At 40.1% G+C, this 24,913-nt stretch overlaps 1 protein-coding gene across 1 annotated transcript; it reads right to left on the bottom strand.

Moving 5' to 3' along the window:
- Positions 1-5,925: 5,925 nt before the first annotated feature.
- Positions 5,926-17,373, bottom strand: LOC306774143 (zona pellucida sperm-binding protein 3-like; the record flags this gene model as incomplete). The annotated part of the gene is made up of 12 exons (XM_079264125.1): positions 5,926-6,012; positions 11,333-11,442; positions 11,550-11,687; positions 12,029-12,123; positions 12,253-12,344; positions 13,437-13,554; positions 13,640-13,817; positions 14,323-14,426; positions 16,095-16,213; positions 16,279-16,397; positions 16,796-16,898; positions 16,984-17,373. 12 exons carry the CDS (start codon positions 17,371-17,373, stop codon positions 5,926-5,928), a joined length of 1,653 nt encoding a protein of 550 aa, XP_079120251.1.
- Positions 17,374-24,913: the final 7,540 nt, after the last annotated feature.

Here is a 24,913-nt window from a genome sequence, read left to right as displayed (position 1 = left end):
AAGCTCAGAGTTCGCTCGATGTCTATCATCCGCCATGACGCTCACGGCTGTCCTCTCAGCTCCACCTCTTTGTCCATATTTGTATTTTCCGAGCGAGACGACACGCATGCCTCTGCCATGATGGCGATGGTAGGAACCGCCCACTGAGCTTCAATTCAGCTCTTCAGAAACCAATGGGTGACGTCACAGAGGCTCCGTCCATCTCTTTATATACAGTCTATGGGCGCGACAGACTGGAGTGCTCTATATATTCAATACCGAGTGACTAAGCCTGAAGTCCCTCCCCTTCACAGAGATTTGCATCGATCTTAAACAAATCAGCCACTCTGATTGGTTGATCTGAGGAGACTCTTGCCTCTTGCCTTGCGTCACTGCATATTCTTTAAAACATTCAAGATAGCACATGGATGCAGCAGGAGTTTGTTTCATTTTGACAATTAGGTTAAAAAAGCAACACGAGTTGCCAATGACGCCATGTAGCCTCAAGTTTTTACAGCAAAAACGACAGGTCATTTACGTCTTCTGTACTGCACGGCATGTTTATTTTCTTCTGTTGCATTCGCGCCACTGAACACTTCCGAATATTGTAGGCTGGCACTTTACTGACATCACGTCTGCCTTCACTTCGTGCTTGTTTGTCCCGCCCTAGAAATCCGTTGATGCGAGTGAGTCCCCAGACTCACCGCAGACAGTCTGGCCTGCCAGGCTATCTTGATTAGCCAGCAAAACCCTCAAATAGATAATGATGTGGCCCTCTTCCTCACCTGACCTCAGCCTGACAAGAGCTTCTAGGTCCTTTTCAAACATGATCATTACAGTGAGAACACCTCCATGGACAATCTTCACAAGGTTGCTGCTCTAACTAAAGTTCAGAAATGAACTGAATATTTATGGAAGGCCAGAAATTTTTCACATTCACTCATAAAATATAGATGCCATGACAACACATTTACATGCCATGACAGACTAAGAATCATAATCGCACATAAGATGTTAGAGGTCATGACAGAATGATCGGAAACAGACTGAACAAGTGGAGCTTGTTTGGATCAGCAGCAAAGAAGAAGTCTTTTCTTTCCAAAAAATATTACAGCTGCATACCTTAGATTTGCAAAGTTACACTCATCAAACCCAACAAGACTTCTAAAACTATGTCCTGCTGACGGATGAGACTAAAATGGAGATGTTTAGTCATAATGGGCAGCAGTACAGCTGTAAAAAACCAAACACAACATAGAATTATAAACAACTCATGCCAACTGTTGAGCACGGTGGTGGAAGACTAATGATTTGGGTTTATTTTTGAGCCACCTTGCAGTTGTTGGGTTATTTACCAAAGTATCCTACAATTACAAGGGAGCTTGTCCCAAACTCCTCTGCTCAAAAGAAGAAAGACAAAAACAGTTGATGAACAACCAAATTTTTGGCCATTACAATCGGACGCATCATCATAAATCCTTACGTGGTGATGAAGAACAACAGGACAGAACTCCCCAAAGTCCGCAGCAGAGACCGATGCAGAAAAGTTGGCAAAGATTTCTCCACAAGAACCCGAAAAAACAGCAACACTTTACAAATAGCAGCTTTTTCCACACTCTGTGGGATTTATGCTAATTATTTGTCAAATGCCGTGCAATGTGTCATGTTGTAGTTCAGCTGCATGAGCTTGCATTTAGAATAAAATTTCTTATTTGGCATGACTGCAGTTCTTCCTACACTGTGAGAATTATTTTCATCCTCATGTAATATTTTTCTAAAGTATATTTCTGTGTGAAAAGTAAAAATGTGTCTAATGAGTTTATACTTTAGGTTCTGCTCATCACAGTATGTCTGAAAATCCCTCCACCTGCATCATTTTAATGCATTTATGTCATTATATGCATAATGTAGTGGATTAAATACTGAATGTTACGATTACCATGCAATATATAATAGATAAGCTGTAAATACATCCATTCAGTTTTTATATATTTGTTATTAAATCCCCCAACTTTTGAAGATGAATAAAATCACTGCAAGACATAAAAAAGAGTTTGAATGACAAACATCCATCCTTGATCGGTCATTAAGAGGCTGTCTCATGCTAAGAGGATGTCTTTCCAGAGATACAGAGAAGCATCATTGTTATTACATCTGGCCAGACTGCTTCCTGTAGCGTTGGTCTGAACATGGCCTAAGATTTCAACAGGATCCAGCTTTAAAGTGAGTTAGAAATAAACAAATAAATGTTGATATATTAGGCTTTTTTTCCATAAACTGAATCATCAGCAGAAGCAGCAATGGCTTCATTATGCAAAGCTTTATTATTCTTTTTTCCCCTTTGTCCTGTCCAGCTTTCCAGCAAGTAGAATTATGCTCCGGCTCCTGTGTTGAGCAGAACAAATTTGCTTTACTGGGAGACTCTTAAGCTTTGTGGAAATGAAGCTTCCCTTCGATACTTGAGTGTTCCTTATTTATGTAATTTGGTTATGGATGAATTAAAGATTAATTCTGTACCTGTCTAGAGGAACAAAAGAGGGGAAATGTTATGATACTATATTTTGTGTTTCTCTTTAGTTCTGGTTTCCTGTTTTGGTTTGTAGTTTTCCTTGTTTAGTTCTATCATGTCTAGGTTCCTGTTCATTAGTTCACCTGGTTTGATTTTCTGATTCATTTCACCTGTGTCTAGTTACTTCTTCTGTGTATTTATACCCCTTGGTTTGTGTTCTCAGTTGCTGGATCATTGTGTTAGTTTAGTTGCCTGTGCTAGTTTCTCGTCCCTGTGTCTGTTTAGCTTCCCCATGTCTATTCTGACTTAAATTTCTTTCTGGATTAAAACCGCATACTTCTGCATTCCTGACTTTCGGCTCTGCATTTGGGTCCACATCTTCACCGCCACCAGGCAGGAAAAGAAGAAGGACAAAGTGAGGAAAACAAGAAGGCAAAGATGCAAAGTATAGAAAACTAACAGCGACAACAGAAACATGAGACAACATGGCTGCTTTTCCTGGCAGGTATTCCATGAAAGTAACTTACCTGAAAAATCAGACTCAAATCAGCACTATCGTCCATGTAATCCTCAAGTTATTCCAGATCAGGATGAATTAATACAGACTAATTCAAGACAAACTTGCATGGTCTCACTTGATATCTAACAAGCCCAAATGAATGGATGAACAAAAAGCAGAAGACATGGATGAAACCAGAGTGCTGTTCTTCTCTTGAACAGTGAAACACTGCTGACATAGCTGTGTGAATAACACAAACATATTTTCACTGAAAACAAGCAAAGCTGCAGTTGTTATAAGGGAGGGGATAAATATTGCCAAACCAATGGATTGGGTGTGTCAGTGACCCATGTTCAGATGTATGTGACTCAGTGGTCAGTGAGCTAGATTAGTACATGGAGGATCTAATTCACCGGGATTGTAAATACATTTTGATTTCATTCATTCATTCATTATCCTAACTGTTTAATCCAATGAAGGGTCATGGAGAAGCTGGAGCCTATCCCAGCAGTCTTTGAGCAAAAGGCAGTGTACACCCTGGACAGCTCACCAGTCCATCGCAAGGCTCACCCATACACCGTATATGAAAGATGGACGGAGCCTCCGGAAGTTAAAAGTGAAGCCCATGCGGAGGTGCATAAAACTGCAGTTCCTCCTTCATCCACTAGGGGCTGCAAAACAGAGGAAATCCCCATAGACTCTCATGTTAAAAAGACCAACTTCACAGCAGAAATAAACATGTTTACATCCTGGTTCAAAAATCCATTTTTGGTTTAATAGGTCAGGTTTACCTTCATGACAGCTGTGAGAGGAGTGAATTTTTTCTAACTCGCCCGTTTAAAAGTAATTTAATCTCAAAATTCTGCATATTTAGGGGTGCGTCCTTTTGATTGACAGGTACCCGATCTCCCGCTTCAAGTAAGAAGAATGTAGCACAATCACGATTTTTAGCCGGTTAACAACGTGACTTAGCTTTGGCCCGCTAATCTCCGTTAGCTGATTAGCTCCTGTTATCTCCGGGTTAGTTTGGTTAGCTCTTAGCTACAGGCAGCTTGGAGTTCGCTCGATGTCAATCATCCACCATGACTCACAGCCCCTCTCTCAGCTCCACCTCCTTGCCCATATTTGTATTTTAGGAACTGCCCACCAAGCTTCAATTCAGCTCTTCAGAAACCTATGGGTGACGTCACGGAGGCTCCGTCCATCTTTTTATGTACAGTCTAGGGGCGCATGTGAATTTTCTTCTCCTAAATTTACTGTTTATAAAGTTTTACTTTTGCAGAAACAATGGAAGTGTTATGTGATTTTAATATATTTTTATTGGATTTTATTAGTCTTGTCTCAACTCGTTGCACATTATTTAAGACAAGACTAGAATAAGCTGGACGGTTGTGTTGATCTGATAAAAAAAAACCCCCAAAAACCTTTGATGAAAACAGTGTATATCTTGTTAATTTAACTAATGATACTAGTGGGTGAAACTGCTAATTGTGACCAAATGTTTATCCTTAAAAAACAAGTGAAGGAAAAAAAAAGCTTAAGCAAAATAAAGGCCTGTTTATAGATAGTTTTTAGTTTGCCTCCTGTACCATCTACAGTAGACTTGTCTACAGATGTTACACACTGGAACTCTAAACATGACCAAACATTCTGAACAAACAATAGAACAAACTCCAAAGTCAAGCGGGAACTCATTTGGTTGAAGACAATGAGGGTAAGGTGGGACAAATACAGACAAGTAGACAAATGTACAACCCTTTAGCTACCATCCCTCCTCATGTCTATAAAGCCTTCAGTAGCGCAACATCATAGGCGTTTCCTCGCTGTGAAAGACATGCACAGCCTCTTTGATAAGATAAACCAAAGAAAAATAAAGACACAGCAAAGTGAAGCTTCTGTAAATCTCTCCAACCAAACAATCTGAACGTCTATTTTCACTGATAAGGTCACACAAAGCCGAGTGCCCCATCCTTAAAACCTCAGAGACACACTCTCGTCCCATTGTGCCCTGATAAAGGAGACCAGTGGATGCATGTAATCAGCATAATATTGATAGTCTTAATGAGAAAGGCTCTGAGTCACTGAAGCCATTAGCCAGGATAAAAGAGGCTTAATTGTTTTGTGTGTGCTTGTGGGTACACGTGTGTGCGGGTTTTATGGCGTGCACGTATTCCTGGGCTAGGATCAGGCTAATTAAATCCATTTCCTTACTTAGTAACTTTTTTTCTCCATTAATTAAGAGGGTTAATTATGGGTCTGGACAGGGAAATGTGCATGTTTGTGTACATTCTGCAGACCAGAGTCTGATGTACTGGTGCAATTCGTATGAGAGGCATATAATAACCCAGTGTGCATTCATGGCTTAAATTAACCAGCCTTTGATATCTATTGACAGTGAAAGAAAAAGGACTATTTTAAGTTACCTTTCTGGTAAATGCAGCTGTCTGTCTTGACACATAAAAACTCTGGGTAATAACTCAGAAAACTCTCTTTGATAATGGCCCCCTATGTCTGTCTTTGTTAGAAATAAAAACAACAGCAACAACAACAAAAAAAAAATCCACAGAAAACCACTTCAGCTGAAAATGACAGCAGTTTTCTTGTCTCAAGAAGTAATCCGCATGCTGTACTTTCTTGTCAAAAGCATCAGCCAACAGGTCTGGCGTTAATACTATTCTGTCATCACCACCAGTGTGCAGTGCAACAATAATGTCTGCAGAATACAAATGGTGCGGAACAATATTCCTCACCATGATATCTGCCAGACACGAGAGTACTCCCTCCACTTTCTGCTGGACACACACCATTACTTTTGATGGTCTAAGCGTGTACACGAGAATGAAAGTGCGTGTACAGTCAGTGCTTGCATGTGTGTTTGCTCGTACCCTCGGGGGTCACCCATCCTGGCTGTGAAAATGGCTGATTCAGGACTCGCTTGTCAACTTGGGCTCATGCTGCCATAACTGTTGGACATCTGTAGCCAGGCGACTATCTCCAGAATGATCATGATGATGATCCTCTGCGGCTAGAACACGACATTAACACCATTTACACTCTGCTGATTTCTCTTAATGCTGCAGGCTTTGTTCTCTTTTTACTTTTTTTTTAAATAATGGAAAATAAACATTCTTCTTGATGGTCCTATGGAAAAAAAAATCAATTTATGGCTGCAAAATAAGAAGATATGAAGCATTTCCCAAAAGGAAATAAAGCATTATCTTCTGTGTACATTATTGAAATAGCTGCAGATTCATGTTTATTGCTCCACTTTATATCCTACTGACAGAATTCCCTGCTGTTTCTCTTCTTGGTATTAGCATCTGTGCTTTAGGGCTGCAACAATCAATATTTTTTTAATCAAAACAATGGGTCAGATAACTGTAAAATGGTCAGAGGGGTTACAATTACCACAGATCCATCAGTTCTACAGACCATATTCTGGTTTAAGTTTGGCAGTGTCCTTGCTAGATGATGGGAAGAAGATGAAGAATAAGTCAAACAATGTATTTCCCCTGTCTTATCATAAACTTGAGCAAACTGGAAAAGTAAAGGAACCTTAAATAAAAATTAAACAGTAAAAGGACAGTAGGGGGGACTAAGTAAGTGATGTCTCAAATTTATCTACTTAGCATAGCAATCAGCAGACTAACTCCTCCAAACACCCCTTTCTCCATTAAAACCATAAAAAAACCAGGGAAATTGCATTTCTGTAGGAAAAAGCTTTTGTCCTGAAATGAACACTCTCCTGCAACTATCTGCTAGCATGTAGCAGATAGCAAGTAAAAAACTCCAGCTGTTAGCACCTTATCAGTTTACCAATAATGCTACCGCAAGCACTGTAGCAGTTAGCAACCGCTAGCACTGTAGGAGATAAGAGTTAAAACTTGCGAGCACCTGTACGAGAAATCACCTACACAATTAGCTGCTATCTGGTAGCACTGCAGCAACTGTAGCTGAAAACTGCTAGCACATTAGCAGTTACAGTTAGCCTTTTTTTTTTTTTAAACTAAACTATTAGAAAAATACAAATAGACATGGATAATTGTAAAAAATCCTTTAAATATTCCAAGCAGCTGACAACCAACTACACAAATATAGATGCTAATGGTTTTCAATAACTTGGAGGAGACTAAAACAGAGTCAAAAGCAGAATTAAAATGAAGGCTAATTTCTCTATCCATGCTAGCTAGCTAGCTAGATAGATAGAGGTTTCTTAACATGCAAACCATATTAACTATTAAAGTGAAAAAAATAATTTTGGTAGATTTCCAAAAAATTCCCAAAAGAACCCTTCACACATGATACTGGGATTTAAGTTAGCTTGTATTCAATCTGTCTGAAAACACTAAACTGTCTTTTGACTATTTTAACATTTAAGCTAAAGTTTTTACTGTTAGAATTTATTCCCTAATCTCAACATTTCTGGAATTAAACAGTTTTGTGACCATCGTTATTTCACATCACATAATACAAGGGAGCTAATGGCATAAAATTCCATAGCTGGTATAGTCCAAGTGAGACATTTGCCCCGTCTAATGCTAAAGGTAATTTTAATTTCAATGATGATGATCCATGTGTGTGAATTGACACTTGTTTCACTGCCCTCAAATGACCAAAACCATCCACTGATGTTCACCTATGAATGAACAAAGAGAAGGCAAGGGCCTTCACAAAACAACAGTTAAAGAGATGACAGCATCCTACCATTCTTCTTTATCTGGAAACCACATCTCTTCCCCATACCCTTCTTTTTTGGAGGCTGGTTGATTTGTGTCCATCTCTGCATGCCTGTCACTGCCACACGAGGCATGCTGGTCCATCATTAGATATGGCTTTTTATTAGCCTCTGGTGTGGCAGGGATAGGAGGGGGTCAGCATCTCTCTGGCAGTAAAACAATGCAGCCATCAGCCCTGCACACAGGAACAAACACCCCATTAAACCAGGGCCTTCACATATTACAGTAATAAAAGCCCCTGCTCTCTCCTTTATGGGCTTTTTAATTATGTCTATTCGTCTTCCCGGGCTTGTGAGCAACAGTTCATGATGAGCCCCATTTCATGAATACTCCTCTACAGGCAGAAAGCTGGAGGGGGTGAATTAGAGGGAGATGCTGAAAATGGCCTGAATCTGAAATATGAACATTGTTACAACGGTGGTACTTTATGGTGTATCTCACAGTGTGGAGCCAGAGGTCTTGCTTTTTCATTTCAGTTTCTGAGGGCTGTCTTTGTTTTATATTCTAAAGATGGAAAAATCTCATGTGGCTCAAGCGAACTGCACGACAGCACAGTGGTAATGATGTGTATTGAATTATCTCCCAGCCATCAGAGCAGTGGAAAGGACTGCTGCAGGTTCCCAAAAAAGATTAACTGTACAAATCATCCATGCGTGTATTCCCCATAAAGCCTGGTACTTCAGGTCATTTCATAACAGGAGCACTTTACTGCTCACATTTGTGTGGGGAAATTATGCATTTACAAATGTGACCCATCATTAAAGATGTCCTACACACATCCATGCACATTATGAAGATCTTACGTACAGTTTAGCATTAATTTCTTGTCCGCCAGCTTCAAAAACATTATGAAACCATGCCTAGTATTAAAGGATGATGGATTAACAGCAATGCTCCCAAATGTAGCCAATCTGCACTCAACAATACATCACTCAATAACTGTCACACTTTTTCCCATCATTTTCATCATAAGAACACATCAGTTTTAACAATGGAAGACAAAAATGAGAAACAGATAAGTATGAGTCATAAATGTATTTTGATAAGCTATTTTATTAGATGTTTTGCTTTAAAATCAAACTTAAAGGAAAAAAATGTAGTCATCGGCTTGATGGATGCTGCTGTGTTTGGATCTGAGCTATTTAGTCTGGGTAATGTAGCTTTTGCCCCTGAACCTGCTCCTTAAAAAGAAATCCAGAAACAAAACCCTTATTTTAGCAGACTAATAAGTTGCTTTTACTGTTTGTTTGGGTGACCAAGCACAATTAAATTGAAGTATTTGAGTTTCCAGAATTTATGCTAAAGGCATCTCAGTTTGCTGACATGTCACAATGTGATAAATTTTACACACAAAAAAACCCACTTCATATTCAAATAATTGCACTTTTACCATTAAAAAAAAAAAAAAAAAAAAAAAGGTTAGGCTTTAATGGGCTAAACACAGTAAAGCAGTAACCTGGGAGAAGTTGCATGGCACTACCAAAATTAAAACCTTCATTATCAATCAACATAACAAAAATCTGTATTTTTATGACTATATTATGTATCGAAACTATGGCGAATAAATTTTATGGCTATATTATGTATCGAAACTATGGCGAACGTTGCAAATATAAGGTCAGTATGGCGACCAAAAAGGTTTTGGTGAAAACACAATAAACTTTGACGGAAAAAATTATCAGAGGATGTCGTTTTGTAAAATTATTCCTAAATAGCTAATAAATCATAACAGAAACAAGGTGGTAAAACAAAATCAAGGAGAAACTTGAGACATGTTAGTTTATATGACTGGAAAATGGAAACTACTAAATTTGTTTTACGTCTTACTGTAATCATCAAAAGAAACCTTTAGCAGGATTTGAACTACTGATAAACCAAATATAAGTATATTTAAACTATTAGTAAGCTCCCAAAGTAAAAGGGCAAAGCTCCGTACAGTGAATTCTTCAATTTAGTAACAGTCTAATTTAGCAACAGAAATGTCTCTCCAATATTATTCATTCATTCATTTTCCAAACCGCTTATTCCAATTCAGGGTTGCGGGGAAGCTGGAGCCTATCCCAGCTGGCTTTGGGCGACAGGCAGGGTACACCCTGGACAGCTCGCCAGTCCATCGCAGGGCCACACAGAGACGAACAACCACGCACACTCACACTCATTCCTAGGGGCAATTTAGAGTGACCAATTAACCTATCATGCATGTGTTTGGATGGTGGGAGGAAGCCGGAGTACCCGGAGAGAACCCACGCATACACGGGGAGAACATGCAAACTCCACACAGAAAGGCCACTGACCAAACCAGCCAAGGATTGAACCAGTGACCTTCTTGCTGTGAGGCCACAGTGCTAACCACTGCGCCACCGTGCAGCCCTCTCTAATATATTTTCTGATATGAAAAAAAAAAAAGACTAATTAGAGGCTACATTTACCAGTTTTCATGGCTGCTAATACAAAATTAGCAGCCTTGCTAGCCTCGTGCTTGATGTAGCGCTAGCAAAAACTAGCAGCCTTGCTAGTTTCCTGTTTAAATGGAACTGATTAACGCTAGCTTAGTTCGTGATAAGAAACTTGGGATGCCGAGTTACTCAAAGTATTTTCTTTATTTTCAGCTCCAATGTGAAAACATTAAGTTTCTTTTGTCTCTTACGACACTCATTGTAAATGAAATATCACTGTTTCCCCACAATACTTTAAAACTAATGAATTGCCACCATACAACTTGCACAACTGCTATACATAGTTTCATGCTATCAGCTTAATAGCCACATAAATGTTCTTGCATGGTAACTGCTTTCAGAAATGTGCTGCTAAATGTAAACTCTTAAGTTATAATTAGGAAACTGCTTTAAAAATTTAGTTTCAAACTAGTTTAGCATCTGGAAGGACATCTGCCCACCTCCAATAACCTGTCAGATCACCCGAGGCAGTGATCTGAAGACTTCAATAGGTGGCAAGTGCCACCATGATCACACTTCCAGCCTCACCCTTTTTACTGATGCCAGTTAATAGACACTACACATTTAGTTCTGCCAACACTGCATCTCCATGTTGCTGCTCCAAGTCTACACCACCACAAAATAATCAAAATGTGTGCAATACTGCAAACAAATGGCCTTAGAGACCACATTTCTCCCTTTTCCAGGTGGGTTTTGCAAGCAATTGCATGGAGGGACTTTACTGAATGCAATCTCGGGCCTCTTTGGTTGCAAGGACAGTCACAATACCCAGCTTTCATTACATGATTATGGCTGCTAAATGACAATTTTCCAGAATTGCAAATATTTGTTTTAAGTTTCAGCAAGTGAATTAAACACAAGTGATGCATTAAATGTGCAAAACAAATCTGCATTTATGCATTTTGTTAGAGAAAAATAATGATTCTTAATGCCAACATATGCAACATCCCTATTGTATTAGTTTTACCTCCTTTTGACCCTAGGGAGATTAACTGCATCTGCATTTAGAATTGTTTCCTGCGATTTGTTGCTGTTAGATTTCAGTGTAATCACCTTGAGGGAAGCAAAGCTTTAGTTCTCTACTGATGATCAAAAAAAAAAAGAAAAAAAAGCTTTGTTATAAATGTTTTATTATCTGGTATCAGGTACAAACAGAATACCCAATGGGTTTGCGAAGTCTTTCGCAAATTACAGCGCTCATGAAAACCACCACCACAGCCAGTGCTGCACCTGCGCCACACAGCATGGCTGTGAAATGCGAGGCTGAGAGAGAGAGAGGGGGTGAAAAGAAAAAGAAACATTACTGGAACATTAATTATAGCACAAGCAGAAAGCCAAGTCTGGCAGAGGTGAATATGAATGCATTTTACCAGCATGGTTCTCTTCTTGTGTCTGTTGCTGAGGAGCTGGTTCTGGCAGAAGCTCAGACACCTCAGTTAGCTCTTCATGCAGAATGTCGTCTTCCAGCAGGATGGGGCCCAGAGCGGCCATCCCCTCCCACTGCAGCTCTGCAGGAAGATGCACAAGTCCAATATGTCGTACAGGGGAGGAGAAAAACTCTTAGCTGAGTGTTTAGACTATTAAAAAAGGTTCAACTCTTCCATATAAAAACAGAATGTTTGCCAAAAACACTCAGGTGTAGCCAGAGTTTAGAATAGCCATGCAACACCCTACCATAGAGATGCCAAGCAAACCAAATATTCCTCTTGGCATTTCATTTGGGCAATTACAAATATTGTGGACGATTCTCATAATGGCACGAGTCTGAATATCAGCATCCACCCCATGGATGTGTCACATGCTCAGGAGCCATCCCAGTGTCGTGTAGCATCGCTTCTGTAAACTGTACCAGCATTTGCTGCAGAGCTTCTTCTCTGCCTCTGTCCACTGCAGCTGGTCTCACAGCAGTCACAAACCTTATTGTCTCCACCTGATGCCACCCATCTGTCCAGAGATGAAAATGTGCCTTGTTAAACATGTAGAGTAGCGCTTTTTCTGACATTTTCCCTGTAACAACATGAAGCTAGACAAAAACAGGTGCGTGTAAACAGAACAAGCTGCATGTGCACCAACCTTTTGGCTTCCATCAGAAATGAACAGGCTTTGTGTTGCGAGTCGATAGGAACATTGACTTTTGTTGCTTTCAGGTGGCACGTGATGTAAATCTATAGAGGAGATTAAATTAAAACATTTATAGTGAGCCTGTGCATTAAATGTACAAATTTTCATTAATTTGCGTGAAGAAATAAAGTAGTCTCAGTGCAGTCGACTTGTAGTTAATATGGTTTGGTCTTCAGGAATAACCAACCTGTGTAGGATTAGTCTTTATCAGATTGTTGTTTCCATGCCCACCATAATGTTTTTCCTTCTTTAAAAAGGAACACTTTTCAACCTCAACTCATTTTGATGGCACCTGACATTATTCATCATACACATTTCAGGGTGAGATGTCGCCCTGCAGCGTTCCAAAGCTGAGAATTTGAACTTCATATCTTTGTGTTGCAGCCTGGAGCATTATGCGACACCTGCAATTTGCTTTATGGCAAGAAAAAAAGAAACATACATACTGGCTATTTTTGATGTGCACTGTGGCTGATTCAGCAATGAAATCCCGAGGGGACATTATCGGAGGAAGAGAGGAAAAGGTGAAAGGGAACAGAGCAAGAGATGAAACAAGAGCTGACCTAACAGCTGGAGAGAACTCAGAAGAGACTTGAAGCAATATGGATGCTGAATTAACCATTGATAGAGGCGCCAAAGTGCAGGAATCTGCCTAATTCAAAAGCATCGTCTGAAAGCAGCACTACTTTTTGCTCTGGGTGTAAATTTTCCACGGGACTCTGCAGAGCAACGACGGTTCCAGGAATGTATATGCTGCCATTAAAAAAGGTCAAACATATTGACGTTGATACTTTAAAATGAAAATAACGTTCATGCAGTTTTACCTTTTCCATTCAGAGCTAAAAGCAAGAATATAAGGAAACGTTGCTATAACACAAAGGAGAACGTGTTGAAACAACAGTCTGAAAGGGATTTACTTTATTAGCCTTAAATATCTGGATAAACAATGCATTAATACAGCATTAAAACCTCAGTTGCCTTCTAGCCAATAATCTTTAAGTTTACAACTTTTTGGCCCAAAAAAATTAGAAACGCTTCATCGTCTATTTGATCATATTACAAAAAAATAAAGTTACTGAAATAAAAAAAAACAAACAATATGTTGAGTTTCTCCGACTATGTATGTCACCACTTACTGAATTCCTGTCGTCTTGGTAGAACCTAAACGCTTTCAACTGCAGGTGGAGTTTGTTCTCCTGGTTCCTCTGCATGAAGTACGACTTGGCTCCAGTCATCTTCGCATCCGTTAAACACCTTAAAAGTAACAATAAAGGCTTTCCATTATACTAAAATATCCTTTGAACCTAAATATTTCTTTATCCAAATCATAGTTTCTCACCCATAGTTGCTGATGAAGGGGTATCTGGGTTGAGAACTGGGATCTGGGTTCACAGTAGCCACGCAGCTGTCCACAAAGACCCTCAGAGGAACGTGGTGACCCTGGAGAACAGACGCCTCGATGTGCATCACGTCACTCAGGAAGTAGACATTGGAAGGCCTCTGTGACTGCCAGTCCTCTAATCAAATACACAAGAAAAAGATGCAAGTGGAATAATAATGCTGGGGTCATCAGTCTTATTAGATCAAACTTAAATGATGCCCAAGGGAGGTAGCCGCGCAGGGCTGCAGCAGAACATGGGAGATAGATACTGTAACATTGAGAGAATAAGGCAATAAATGAATTACAAATGAAACAGCATCATTAACCTGGATAAGAAACCTTTATGAGGGGCTGTGCTTGCAAAATGCAGTTTAAAAACTTTTATGATGCTCTTAAAAAAATACATGCAGTTTTAGATCACTGATTGTTGCATAAGTAGCTGTATGGTCAGCTGCAGCCTCCGACATGTATCAAAAGTTTCATTTTTAACAATCACAGCAAACTCTGCAAGCAAGACTTCATGATTGCAATCATGCATGTTGTCATTGGGGAAATAAGCGAGACGGCTGCGTGCAAATCAAACATTGTTACGACAGCCCACTCAAACCACAACATCAGGCGTGAGTTTGTCATTTTCCCACCTGTCATGAGATGCAGGGAGAAGAGCAACTTCTGCTCTGCTTGCATTTCGGAGGCGAATGTCTTCCAGGTAGGCATCAGGGCATTGCTGCTCACATGTTGCCTTCTGCAGGGACAAATTAGAGAAAAGAAGAAGAATTTATGGATAGAGGTTCATCCAGGAAGAATAATATTACCTAAGAGGAGCTAAAGCGCAGCAATTCTCAGTTGTAGAGAACAGTTTTGATGTTTAAAACACGAAAACATCCATATACTTGCACAGCCAGATACTCATGCAAGATCACATTTGTCCAAATCAAGTTAGCTAGTGGGATTTCTGGCAACCATTATACAGATCAACTCCAACTGCAGTCTGCCTGGTAGGTTTATCCAGATAGCTAAACAGCACGTTTCTTCTCTGAAGTTTTACATCTGCATCAACGTCCACAGTTTGACTCACCTTTAACTTTTCAGCAGGATGTAGCTAAAACTTTAGCCACTAAGGGAGTTAGCTTGTTTAAAGCGTTTTACATTTTGCGTGTTTTGTGCAGAACCAAGATGTCTGATATGGTTTTGGAAAATTCAAATATTTATACTTCCTTTCAGATCATTTTCTCCACCTTAAATATAGCAGCCATCTTGAATCCCCCCTCCCCTATTTTTCCATCTGAAAACATAATGGGTTTAAGAAAAGGTAGAGAAAATCAGAGGGTCTGCAGAACTGAAACTGCAATATAATCAAGAAATATTCTACAAAAAGTGCTTTAGATGCATGATCTAAAACAGGGATCCTCAATCCAGGTTCTTGAGGGCCGGTGTCCTGAGTTTTTCCAAGTGTCCCTGCTGCAACATGCCTGACTCAGACAAGCTCTGCACGTCTGTTAAATACACATTGATTTGCCCAACTTGAAGCTCCAAAGCCTGCAGGACACTGACCCTCAAGGACCAGGACTGAGGATCCCTGATCTAATACAATCTCATCAAATTGCATGGAGACCAAGTACTGGATTTCAGATCTTTTAGATTTTGATCTATGAAGGTAAAACATTGTTGTTTGACCTGATGGAGTTGATAGCGGACTGGCAAACCAAAGATCTCACTGATAACTGCTGGAAAGCCAAGAAAAAACAAAAACAGAACAATGGATAACAGTGAATCTGCTCCTTAATACCATGTTAAACCTAATTATAAGGCCAGGAAGAATCACCTGATAAGGAGGTAGAACACAATGGCAGGACAAGTCATTGCACCAACAGCCTCCAAAAAAATTAACTTACAGCAGCTTTAAATGACTGAATAAAGATTGGGTCACATCGATCTTGTGACCTATATAAATTTAACTACATGTTAAGATAAGATAGAAAATTTAAAGAAAAAGGTGCATAATAAGTAAACAGGCAATCCACATCCACCCCAGCGTCTTCCTATTTGTCTACATGAATTGTAAAATATCACTTTTCAGCAAGAACAGATTTTTTTCTTTTTAGCCATAAAGCATACTTCAGTGTCTCCCCATGCTAAAAAGCAGAACTGAAGCTCCTTTCATGGCTACTTTACTCAGGTACTTAGCGATCATCTCATTCAGGAACGTTCCTACAAAGGCGATTTTTATTGAAACAATTTGACGACAATTGTAGCACTTAAAAAAACCAAACAAAAAAAAAAAACCAAACTAAAACTTAGAAACCTTGCAGTCATCTGCTGCACAGTTATAGAAGACCTCAGGTTTGGTGGGAATAAGGGCTAAGACATTAGAAAAACCAACAGATACCTGCCATTTAGCACACGGATTTACCTCTGATACTGACACTGGACTGTCACTTCAGCAGGGTTTGTCTTTACAATGGAAGTGTCACCAATGGGCGTTGGTGCATACGTCAGAGGAAATGCGTAGATGAGGGCTTCCTCGGTCATCTGAAGACAACAGAATAGTTAGTACGACTGCAGATGGTTAACACGCGAGCCAGAGCACCACTCACCGTAACTGTGCTGCCGCAGTTGTGCAACTCTGTCTGGAACAGCAGAATATGGTCAACTGCGTCCACTGCCGCGCACCCTCCTAAAGTCAGATCGTTTGGGCAGATCAACTGGCCATTTCCTAAGAAGAACAAAGAGGAAAAAGGCAAATCAAAAGAGAAGACCATTACCTGAAGCCATTTCTCCCTCAGTCAATAGCACTCAGAGCAAGCTGCGGGACAAATAAAGGTTTCCCTTAAGTCAGCATTCGAGCATCCAAGCTGAATGCACCTTCTCAGAGTGAAGGAATAAGAGGAAACATGTTATTGATCGCCATGTCCACATTTTGTCCCATTTGCAGTAATCGGCACTGTGTCCCATCACTCGCCCATTCAATTTTCCAATTTAAGCCTTAACCCCACCCTGTGTTCTCCAGCCAGAGTAGAAGGTGTTGTAAATGAATCTGTGACGAAGAGTGCTGCATGCAATGGATCAATTCAAGCACCTAAAAAAAAAAAAAAAAAAACAGGCAGACATTACCAAAGAAGTTCTGTTTGACTGCTATGGTGACCTTTCTCTCCCCGCAGCGTGCCGACACGCTCGCAGCCGGCACAGGCATCTGCTGCTCAAACCTCACCAGTCCCTAGAACATTAAATTGATTTACTCAGAACATGTGCTGTGTGGATCAGAGGGTCACAAAAAGATGAAAAAAGGAAGCACAAGCTACCTTGGATTCCTTCTTGACAGGCAGGTTCAGATCTGGATCTTGGGCCGGCGACTTGGCGGCCTCGGTTTGCTCCAGCGGCTTCTGCGCTCTTGGCATGTTTTGTAGAGGTTGCTCCTCAACAGGTTGGGGTATTTCCTGTTTGCCGGCTGGTTTCTTGAGCTGGTGGGACCTGAGCCGGAAGGTTACAGGAGCCTGGACTCGGTACTTCTGCGCCGTGTGATTTGACTGAGGACCTGCTGTGTGCTCTGAGCTTGCCGTCACCTGGTTTTGGGGAAACTGGTAGAGGACCTCATTGGCGCTGGAGGCCGAGTTTTTTTCAGCTGCAGAGCAAAGATTTCCACCTGAGAGGAGAAGCACAAACCCGAAGAAAACAGCCACTCTGAACCCCATTACACCTTTTCACCCAAAACCCTGAGTTTTTTGGTGTTTTCAGAGAGCACTGTTGCCTTCGTCTCACAACCAAAAGTTAGATATGAGAACCTTACCCTGGCTCCTCCTACTTCTAATGACTTGATTGAATTCCAGCCTTGACGACTCAAAGTCTGAAGCTTTCCTGTCTTCAGTTTCCTTTCCACTAAACACATTTCCACATTCATTAATGGCTGTTTAGCTGCTTGCATGTTTGCTCAGCCTTAAACCTCACTGTGATGAAGTGTTTTCTGGTGTGGAAAAGGGGAAAGTGTTATTTGTACAAACACTGAAATCTGCCTAATCTCTTCTTGCCATGATGGTAATGAGCAAAGACGTGCATAAACAGAAACAAGCCTGACCCTCAGCAGAGAGCGGCTTTCACTGCCCTCACGAGCCGAATCAATCAGAGCTCTCGGGGATTTTGAACCCCGGGTTGTGAAGTGTTGAATGTCAAGGCGATGCGGTCAGCAGTCTGCTGGGTTCAGCAGGAGTCGCTCATAAAGCAGATTTATGATCATCCTCTGTGAGACTTCGCAAATGTCACCACCACCACGTGTATATATGTGTGTGTGTGCGGTGGTCGGCGGTGTGTGCGTGCCATGTAGCAGGAAGCAGAGGACGTGTGTTGAACCTGTGCCAGCTGACGCGTCAATCACACACACATACAGAGTTATTGTATCCTGTTTTCTTTTCTGCCTGTTATCAATCATGTGACAGGAAAATATTTCAAAATGCATCATTTGGAGTCTGTCGAAGTTTCTTTGTTTTTAACATCCCTGTACCATGTTGCCATGGTGATATTTTAAGCCTGCTCTCATTTGAATGAAGCAATATTTATATAAGCTCTTCCAACCTTCTAACTAGCAAACGGTCTGGAGATGAACATGACATAAACTCTCGTTTAAAGCTGTGTAGCGCAGATTTTTCATTGTTTTTAGTAAATCTGAAGGAAATAACATCAACTCAGTATTTGTTTTTACTGATCTATACTTATATATATGTACATTTTAGACATTCAGACATTAAAAATAAGCAACAACAGGAATGCTGGTCCATTGCATGTTAATTTAACCCTTTTCTCTTGTGAAAGCTAAATCTAATATAGAAATAGGAAATGGAGTCATTAGGCTGCAATTATTTATCAGTTTTTACAAAGATAGAGTTAGATTTACATTTTTTTTCTTTCAGTTTATTAATTTAGCAAGTTTAGTTCTAACAAATGTTGTGAGATATTTTACTTTCTATTTCTGGAATCAGGGAATTAACAATGAAAGCTTTATGTGATTACAAATAAGGTAATAAATTCAGCACAAAAAGTAATAAAAATGTCCCTTCAGTTGACTATTTCTCTGCTTTACTTATAGCCTTTGGTGTGGTTTTACACATAGCTGGAAAGTCTCATCAGTCACCTTCACAACGAGGTGAAACTTGCACCGAATGTGAGTCTGTTTAATGCTAAAACCCTCAAAAAATGTGCCAAAATACCAACAATGCTGACTGTGTTTAGCTGTTTTCTTCACCCTACAAAAGTCTGATCATTCTATTCTATTCTATTCTATTCTATTCTATTCTATTCTATTCTATTCTACAGGCATTTAGGAGATGCTTTTATCCAAAGTGACTTTCATCCGAGAGTGAGAACAACACAAGCAAGAAACCAAACAAGGTGCTGGTCAGACTGCTGCAAGTCCAGTTGAAGGCAGATGTTATACAGACACTGCGTCCAATCAGGCTCAACGATGTATAATACAAAACCAATTAAAGATAAGGAAAAAAAAAGACAAAAAATCACACACACAATGGATAAAACATAAATTTTCTTTAGTTTGATCAAAACTAAGTTGTTGTTTTCTTTTCTAAAGGTGTCACCACAATAAATAACTGGTTTCCAACTACTAAGCCAGTACAGAAGCCCCGTTCACATGGTTGTACTTATTAGACCAGAACAGGACAGGACTTGAACCACCAAGCTTCAGATCTACAAGCCACTGCCCCCTCATGCTGGAGTTTAAAGTGGAACTATTATGTGCATTTCGGGCTAATTTAATTTTATTTCTGAGATCAGAAGGGCTGGGATTGATGGAGTTATTGTCACAAATCGCTTTATTTACTTCAGACCGACCCTCTCCGTAGGCTGTCAGATCAGCCTGCGGGCAAAACGAGTGGACTGAGACTCTTCCGCATTAAGCCCCGCCTCCCGCCACTGCACTACATCGGGAGCGCGCACCGCATCTGCTTTCGCCGTCATTGTAACATCTCATAAACAGAAGGATTAGGCTAATATGAACTCAATAAAAAAACAAAATACCATGTCAACACATAGTATACAGCCCTACATGTTGGAACCTGAATCAGACCCTGAAAACGAAGTGGAAAACAGCAACCCACAGCAACGAATGCAGCAGGATGTCTCTCTTTGGTAAACTCACCAGCCATCGTTGGAAATAACTTTATCCAACGTTTTCCACCCGCCTGATGTATTTGTACATGCCCTTGTTAACCAGTAGAAGGTAACTAATCACCGAACCTTATCCCCCGGGACGTCACAAGGATTTCGAAGTAGAAAAAACTCTCTAAAACGACGCGTTTTTCGTCGCCATGGAAACCGAACGCAGAGAGTGCTGGAACTCAAACTCAAACATGCGTTTAGGTGATAAAAAACAGTGCCGTTCACATGTCTGATGAGGATTCAACACTGTAACACTGTAGAAAGCTCAGAAAACTCCAAATACCATAATAGCACCACTTTAAATGGCAGCTGCAGTTTTTCCTTGTGTGAAGTATGCTTGATCTCCTTGTGCCTGTGTGGATTTTCTCCATGAACTCCTGCTCCCTCCCACAGTCTCAAAAGCATGTTCGCTTAATTGGAGCTTCCAAATTGACTGTGAATGTAAGTTTATTTGTCTCTGTGTTTAGCCCTGCGACGGGCCACTGATCTTTCCAGTCATACTCTGCCAGTCGCCCTCTGACAGCTGGGATTGGCTCCAGCTCCCTTCGGTGCTGAGCAGGATGAAGCCACTATAGAAAATGAATGACTCAAAATGTTTCCTTTCCTTTTATATCCAACCCCATCTGTGCATTTTGTATTTCCCTTCTGCAGCCTGTGGAGCTTAAAGTTGCAAACAACTTCGATATGTGCTCACTTCAGCTGCAGGTTTTTGTTGTTTTTCAAACCTTTGAGACCAAAAATCCCACTAAAACCATTTAAATCTCATAGACCGAGTATATAAATGTCAGTTAATTAAATCTCTTCATCACCTGAATCAGCCTAATCTATAAATGTGGGTGTAATCTTATGAATAATTATCCAAAGGTTCTTATATTTGGGATTTATCTAATATATATGCATTCATCATCCATTATAATATAGAAAAACATGACAGAAAAAAAGAAATAGAAGTACTAAAATATGCTAAACATTACTGATTTATAGACATGTGAAGTGTTTCCTTATCGCCCAACTTGCAGCTCCTAAGCTAAACATTTCCACACCATGTTCTTTTAAGATAAAATCTCTTTTTTTGTCCTGTAGCCAGAGAATTACATTTGTTCACAGCTCAAACACAACATCTAGCGGAGCCAGATGTTGTTTAACACGGCGAAGACTTTTCTGATGAGTTTGCAGGTGAGATTTTCCACTAAAACCTTGTTTGTACTCCAGCATCGCACCCTGAAACCGTCACCTCTTGTATCCACTGAACCTGCAGCTCCTTTGCTGTCATGAAGGCTTTGTTTATACTGAAGCTTTAACAGAAAGTGCAGCGCAGATTATGGGGTGTTTTAGAACTAGTTTTGACTTCAATAATGCTGCTTAACCACAGTTAAAACTGCAAGCCGAAAACCTTCTGATATCTTTTTAAAGCCTTCCTGCTCTGCATAAATTAGTTTGCCTTTAAGTGCTTGAAAGGTTGAAGTGCTGGAGCATTTAGGTGCTAAATGTTACGTCTCTGCAGGAATTACTGGAGTGGATTCCGTTGTTTTTCTTCTTATGTTTGTGAAAGAAATCAGGAAACTACTAGATAAAATTAAGGTCTGTAGGACTGTGTTGCTTTTTGACCTTCTCTGCAAGCCTTTGTAAGTCAAATAAAGGTGCTTGTTTATAGTTCAGAAGCCGCTAACCAGTTAGCCCACCCATGTAGCGGTCACGGATGTCCGTCAGCTGTTTCTCCAAAGAATCTTTCATCCCACCACCAAACTGCAGCTGGCGATATCAGTCTTTCTGCTCTCCAGGTGATCGAATGGCAAAAATGAGCTATTTAACCAAGTCCAGCAGTCTTAAATCCAGCCAAATTGTCTTTCTGATCTAGTTTTTAAGAAATTAAACCTTCATGAGTTACTAAATCCTTACATTTGATATTCTACACACATATATGGGTAAACCAAATAATCCTGGCTTTGTTTGAGAGCACAAAGCATCTCTCAGACACAATTTTAGCTATAAAAACATGTTTCAACAGCTGCAATAGCTTAATATAAGAGAAAAACAACACTGAACTTGACTAAATTCCAACTATGATCAAGTAAAATAAGATTATTACACTTAGTAGGACTTCCTGAAATAAGACAAAATACTCAAGGCTTTAATCAAGTGAGAAATATCTTAAAATAAGTTGTGAAAAACTAATTCCATATAAATCTAATTGATAGATAGATACTTTATTCATCCTCAGGGAGAAATTCATCCATTACTAGTTGAGTTTACATGCTTTGTCTCACTTTTAATAATAAAAAAAAAACCTTACAGGCTGCTTTAGACAATTTCTTTACTTAGTTAAGGATTTGATAAGTGTTTCAGTACTTCTTAAGATATTTCTTACTTGTCTACAGCCTAAAAATGTTTTCTTTTATGTAAAAAAAAATCCCACCAAGTGTCATTATCTTACTGCACTGGCCAGTTTTTCTCAATCCCATCAGGTTAAAGGTACCATGTGTAATAATTACAATAAAACAAGGTGAATAAATTACTTTAAATGATAAGCACAACTGTCAGAGGCCAAAATTCCTGCAAACTTAAAGTTTTTTTTTTTTTTTTTTATCTGTGAGTGGATCCAGTGGCCTCATGTGCAGCAATGACTTCAGTTCAGGAAACTATTGTGTCCCAAACGCTGCTCTAGCATCTATAAAACAAAGTCAGTTTAAAGGACACAATATTTTCATTTTTACACACATTTGCTTGCCCAGATTGCTGGGATGGGCTCCAGCTCCCCCCGTGAACCTATTTGAACAAAGTAGATAAAAAACAATAATTAAGAGTTTTTTTGTCCATTCAGGGACACCATAGGAAAAAAAAACAAAACTGTGGAACAAATATGGCATCTATGTTCGTAGGCCCACAGCAAGTTGACATAAATGTCTCATAATAACAGTGTAAAAACTTTCTGTTTCTGTCACCCTTTGGTTTTGTTACATGCTGAACCTTTAAGCACCTTTTCTTTATATGAAGTCATATAAAGTGCAGCATCGTTTTTCGCCAAGAGGCCCATACATTGATATTGCAAAGACATGCTAATTTTGATAGCCCCCAAAAAAGTTGTTTGATAAATGTTGGTTATATTAATGTTATTTTTTACAATGATCTGTAAACTCCTGAAATTACCGTTCAGTAAAGACCTGCCTAGAGCAACGGCCTCAAAATCTGCCATGCTAGAGCATGAGAAAATCATTTTACAGGCAGATATTTGACACCGAGGACCACCACAACATCACAACTACAGGTATGGAAACAGAAGATGGTTCATTTGTCTTATAGCACCTCTAAGGCCTGACAAAGTTGACTGAGTTCTGAATGTTATACATGAAAATGAATGCTTAAACTCTTTTTTTTTTTTATTTATTTATTTATTTTTTTTTAAATATACATGAAATAAAACAGAGTTGGAGCATTTCTCCTTATAGATACATTTAATTCTTTTTATAGCCTCATTTAAGGAACCTTTCCTGTAAGACTGTTATGTATTGCCAAAAATCATAATAAGATTTCATGGAAATGAACTTCTATTTTAAGGGCTAAATGAGTTTAAATCTCCTCTCCTTGATGCAGACGCACTAATCCAGTCCGACCAACAGGAATACATTAGAGCCTGTGCTCTCTGTCAGGATCTCCCTGTAGACTCCACAACAGAGAGGCTGCTATTGTCAGGAACTGGCTTTTATCTTCTGCTGATCAGCGGCAAAACAAAGAAAGGTGTGTGTATGTGTGTACTAATGGTAGTTCAGGGGGCTGGAGTAAAATCAGTCCACTCCTGCCAGTCAGAGCCCCCTCTAACTTGATTAGCTGTCTCTAATTTGGCCCCCAGAGGGCCCTAATGTGGTTCCCCTTGGGGCTTCCTGAAAAAGGGCCTGGCAGTCTCTACCTCTCAACACACACATGAACACACATACACACGCAGCCACCAGTCCCATCAGCTTCTACGCCCAATAATCCTCATGCATTTTTAGGCTGATGCAGGTAAATAGGCCAAAGTTGTGTTTATACAATAAACACACACATTCTAAAGCGCACATTTCCCAGTTCTACCAGATGGGAAATCGTCAGCCGTGATGGCACACTGACAACACAGATGCTCAGTGACAGTAACACACACACGGTCACATTTTGCTGACAGCACAGAGTCATGGAAGCAGCTCGAGTGGGCCCAAGCTGCGCTGCACCATACGGATTATGGTTATAGAGGCTCATTAAAAACATGTAGTGGGAGATGGATTAGTTATAGCCTGCTGTCGTGGTGGGCAAGTGGCGTCCAATATTGGTGGATTTCCATGCATTTTGTCAGCGCTTGTGGCGGCGAATAGATTTGTGTGGGGTAGGGAGATAGTTCAAAGGAAACTTTTGCTCTCCAACATGTACTGACATGTGTTTTTAGACACCGACACAAGTAAGGGCAGCACTGCTTAAAAGTAACGTGTTATATTGTCAATTTTCAAGAGGCATAGATCCATCAAGAAGGTGGCATCTACTGATGAAATGGAGATAAGTGTGAGAGGAAGAGGAGAAAGTGAAGTCACAGTATGTGGGGGAAGGGAGCAAGAAGTGAAAAGGGGGGGGGGGGGGGGAAAGGAAAGAAAAGAAGAAAAATATGGTTGGGGTCAGTGAACCTAGTGGTGAGGAATAACAGACAGAGGTGTTTGGCCCATCCTGATGGGAGCGACATGAAATAACAGCATGCTGGGCTTTGATTTGCGGACCATTGGTGGCCATCTCCAACATATTGTTTTCACAAGCCTGGAAAGTTGCGCTGATGCCCCCCCCCCCCCCCCCCCCCCCTCTCTCAATGACACCATTCAAATATAGAAATACAGACGAAACACAAGCAGGGAGCTAATGGACTGTTACTAAAGATACGCATCACATCTCATCACCTACTGACCACACACAAAGCCACATGCACATCTGCACATCACATATACACAGGTGAAATAATGATTTCCCAGCACTACACCATTAGCTGAATGTCATTTAGCAAGAGGCTGCAGACACAGACAGAGCTAACTCCAATGTCAGACAAAAAAAAAGGTTTTA

This window comes from Telmatherina bonti (genome assembly GCF_933228915.1).
Source record: "Telmatherina bonti genome assembly, chromosome: 24".
NCBI classification, from domain to species: Eukaryota; Metazoa; Chordata; class Actinopteri; order Atheriniformes; family Telmatherinidae; genus Telmatherina; species Telmatherina bonti.
This window is presented reverse-complemented; position numbering and strand designations above follow the sequence as displayed.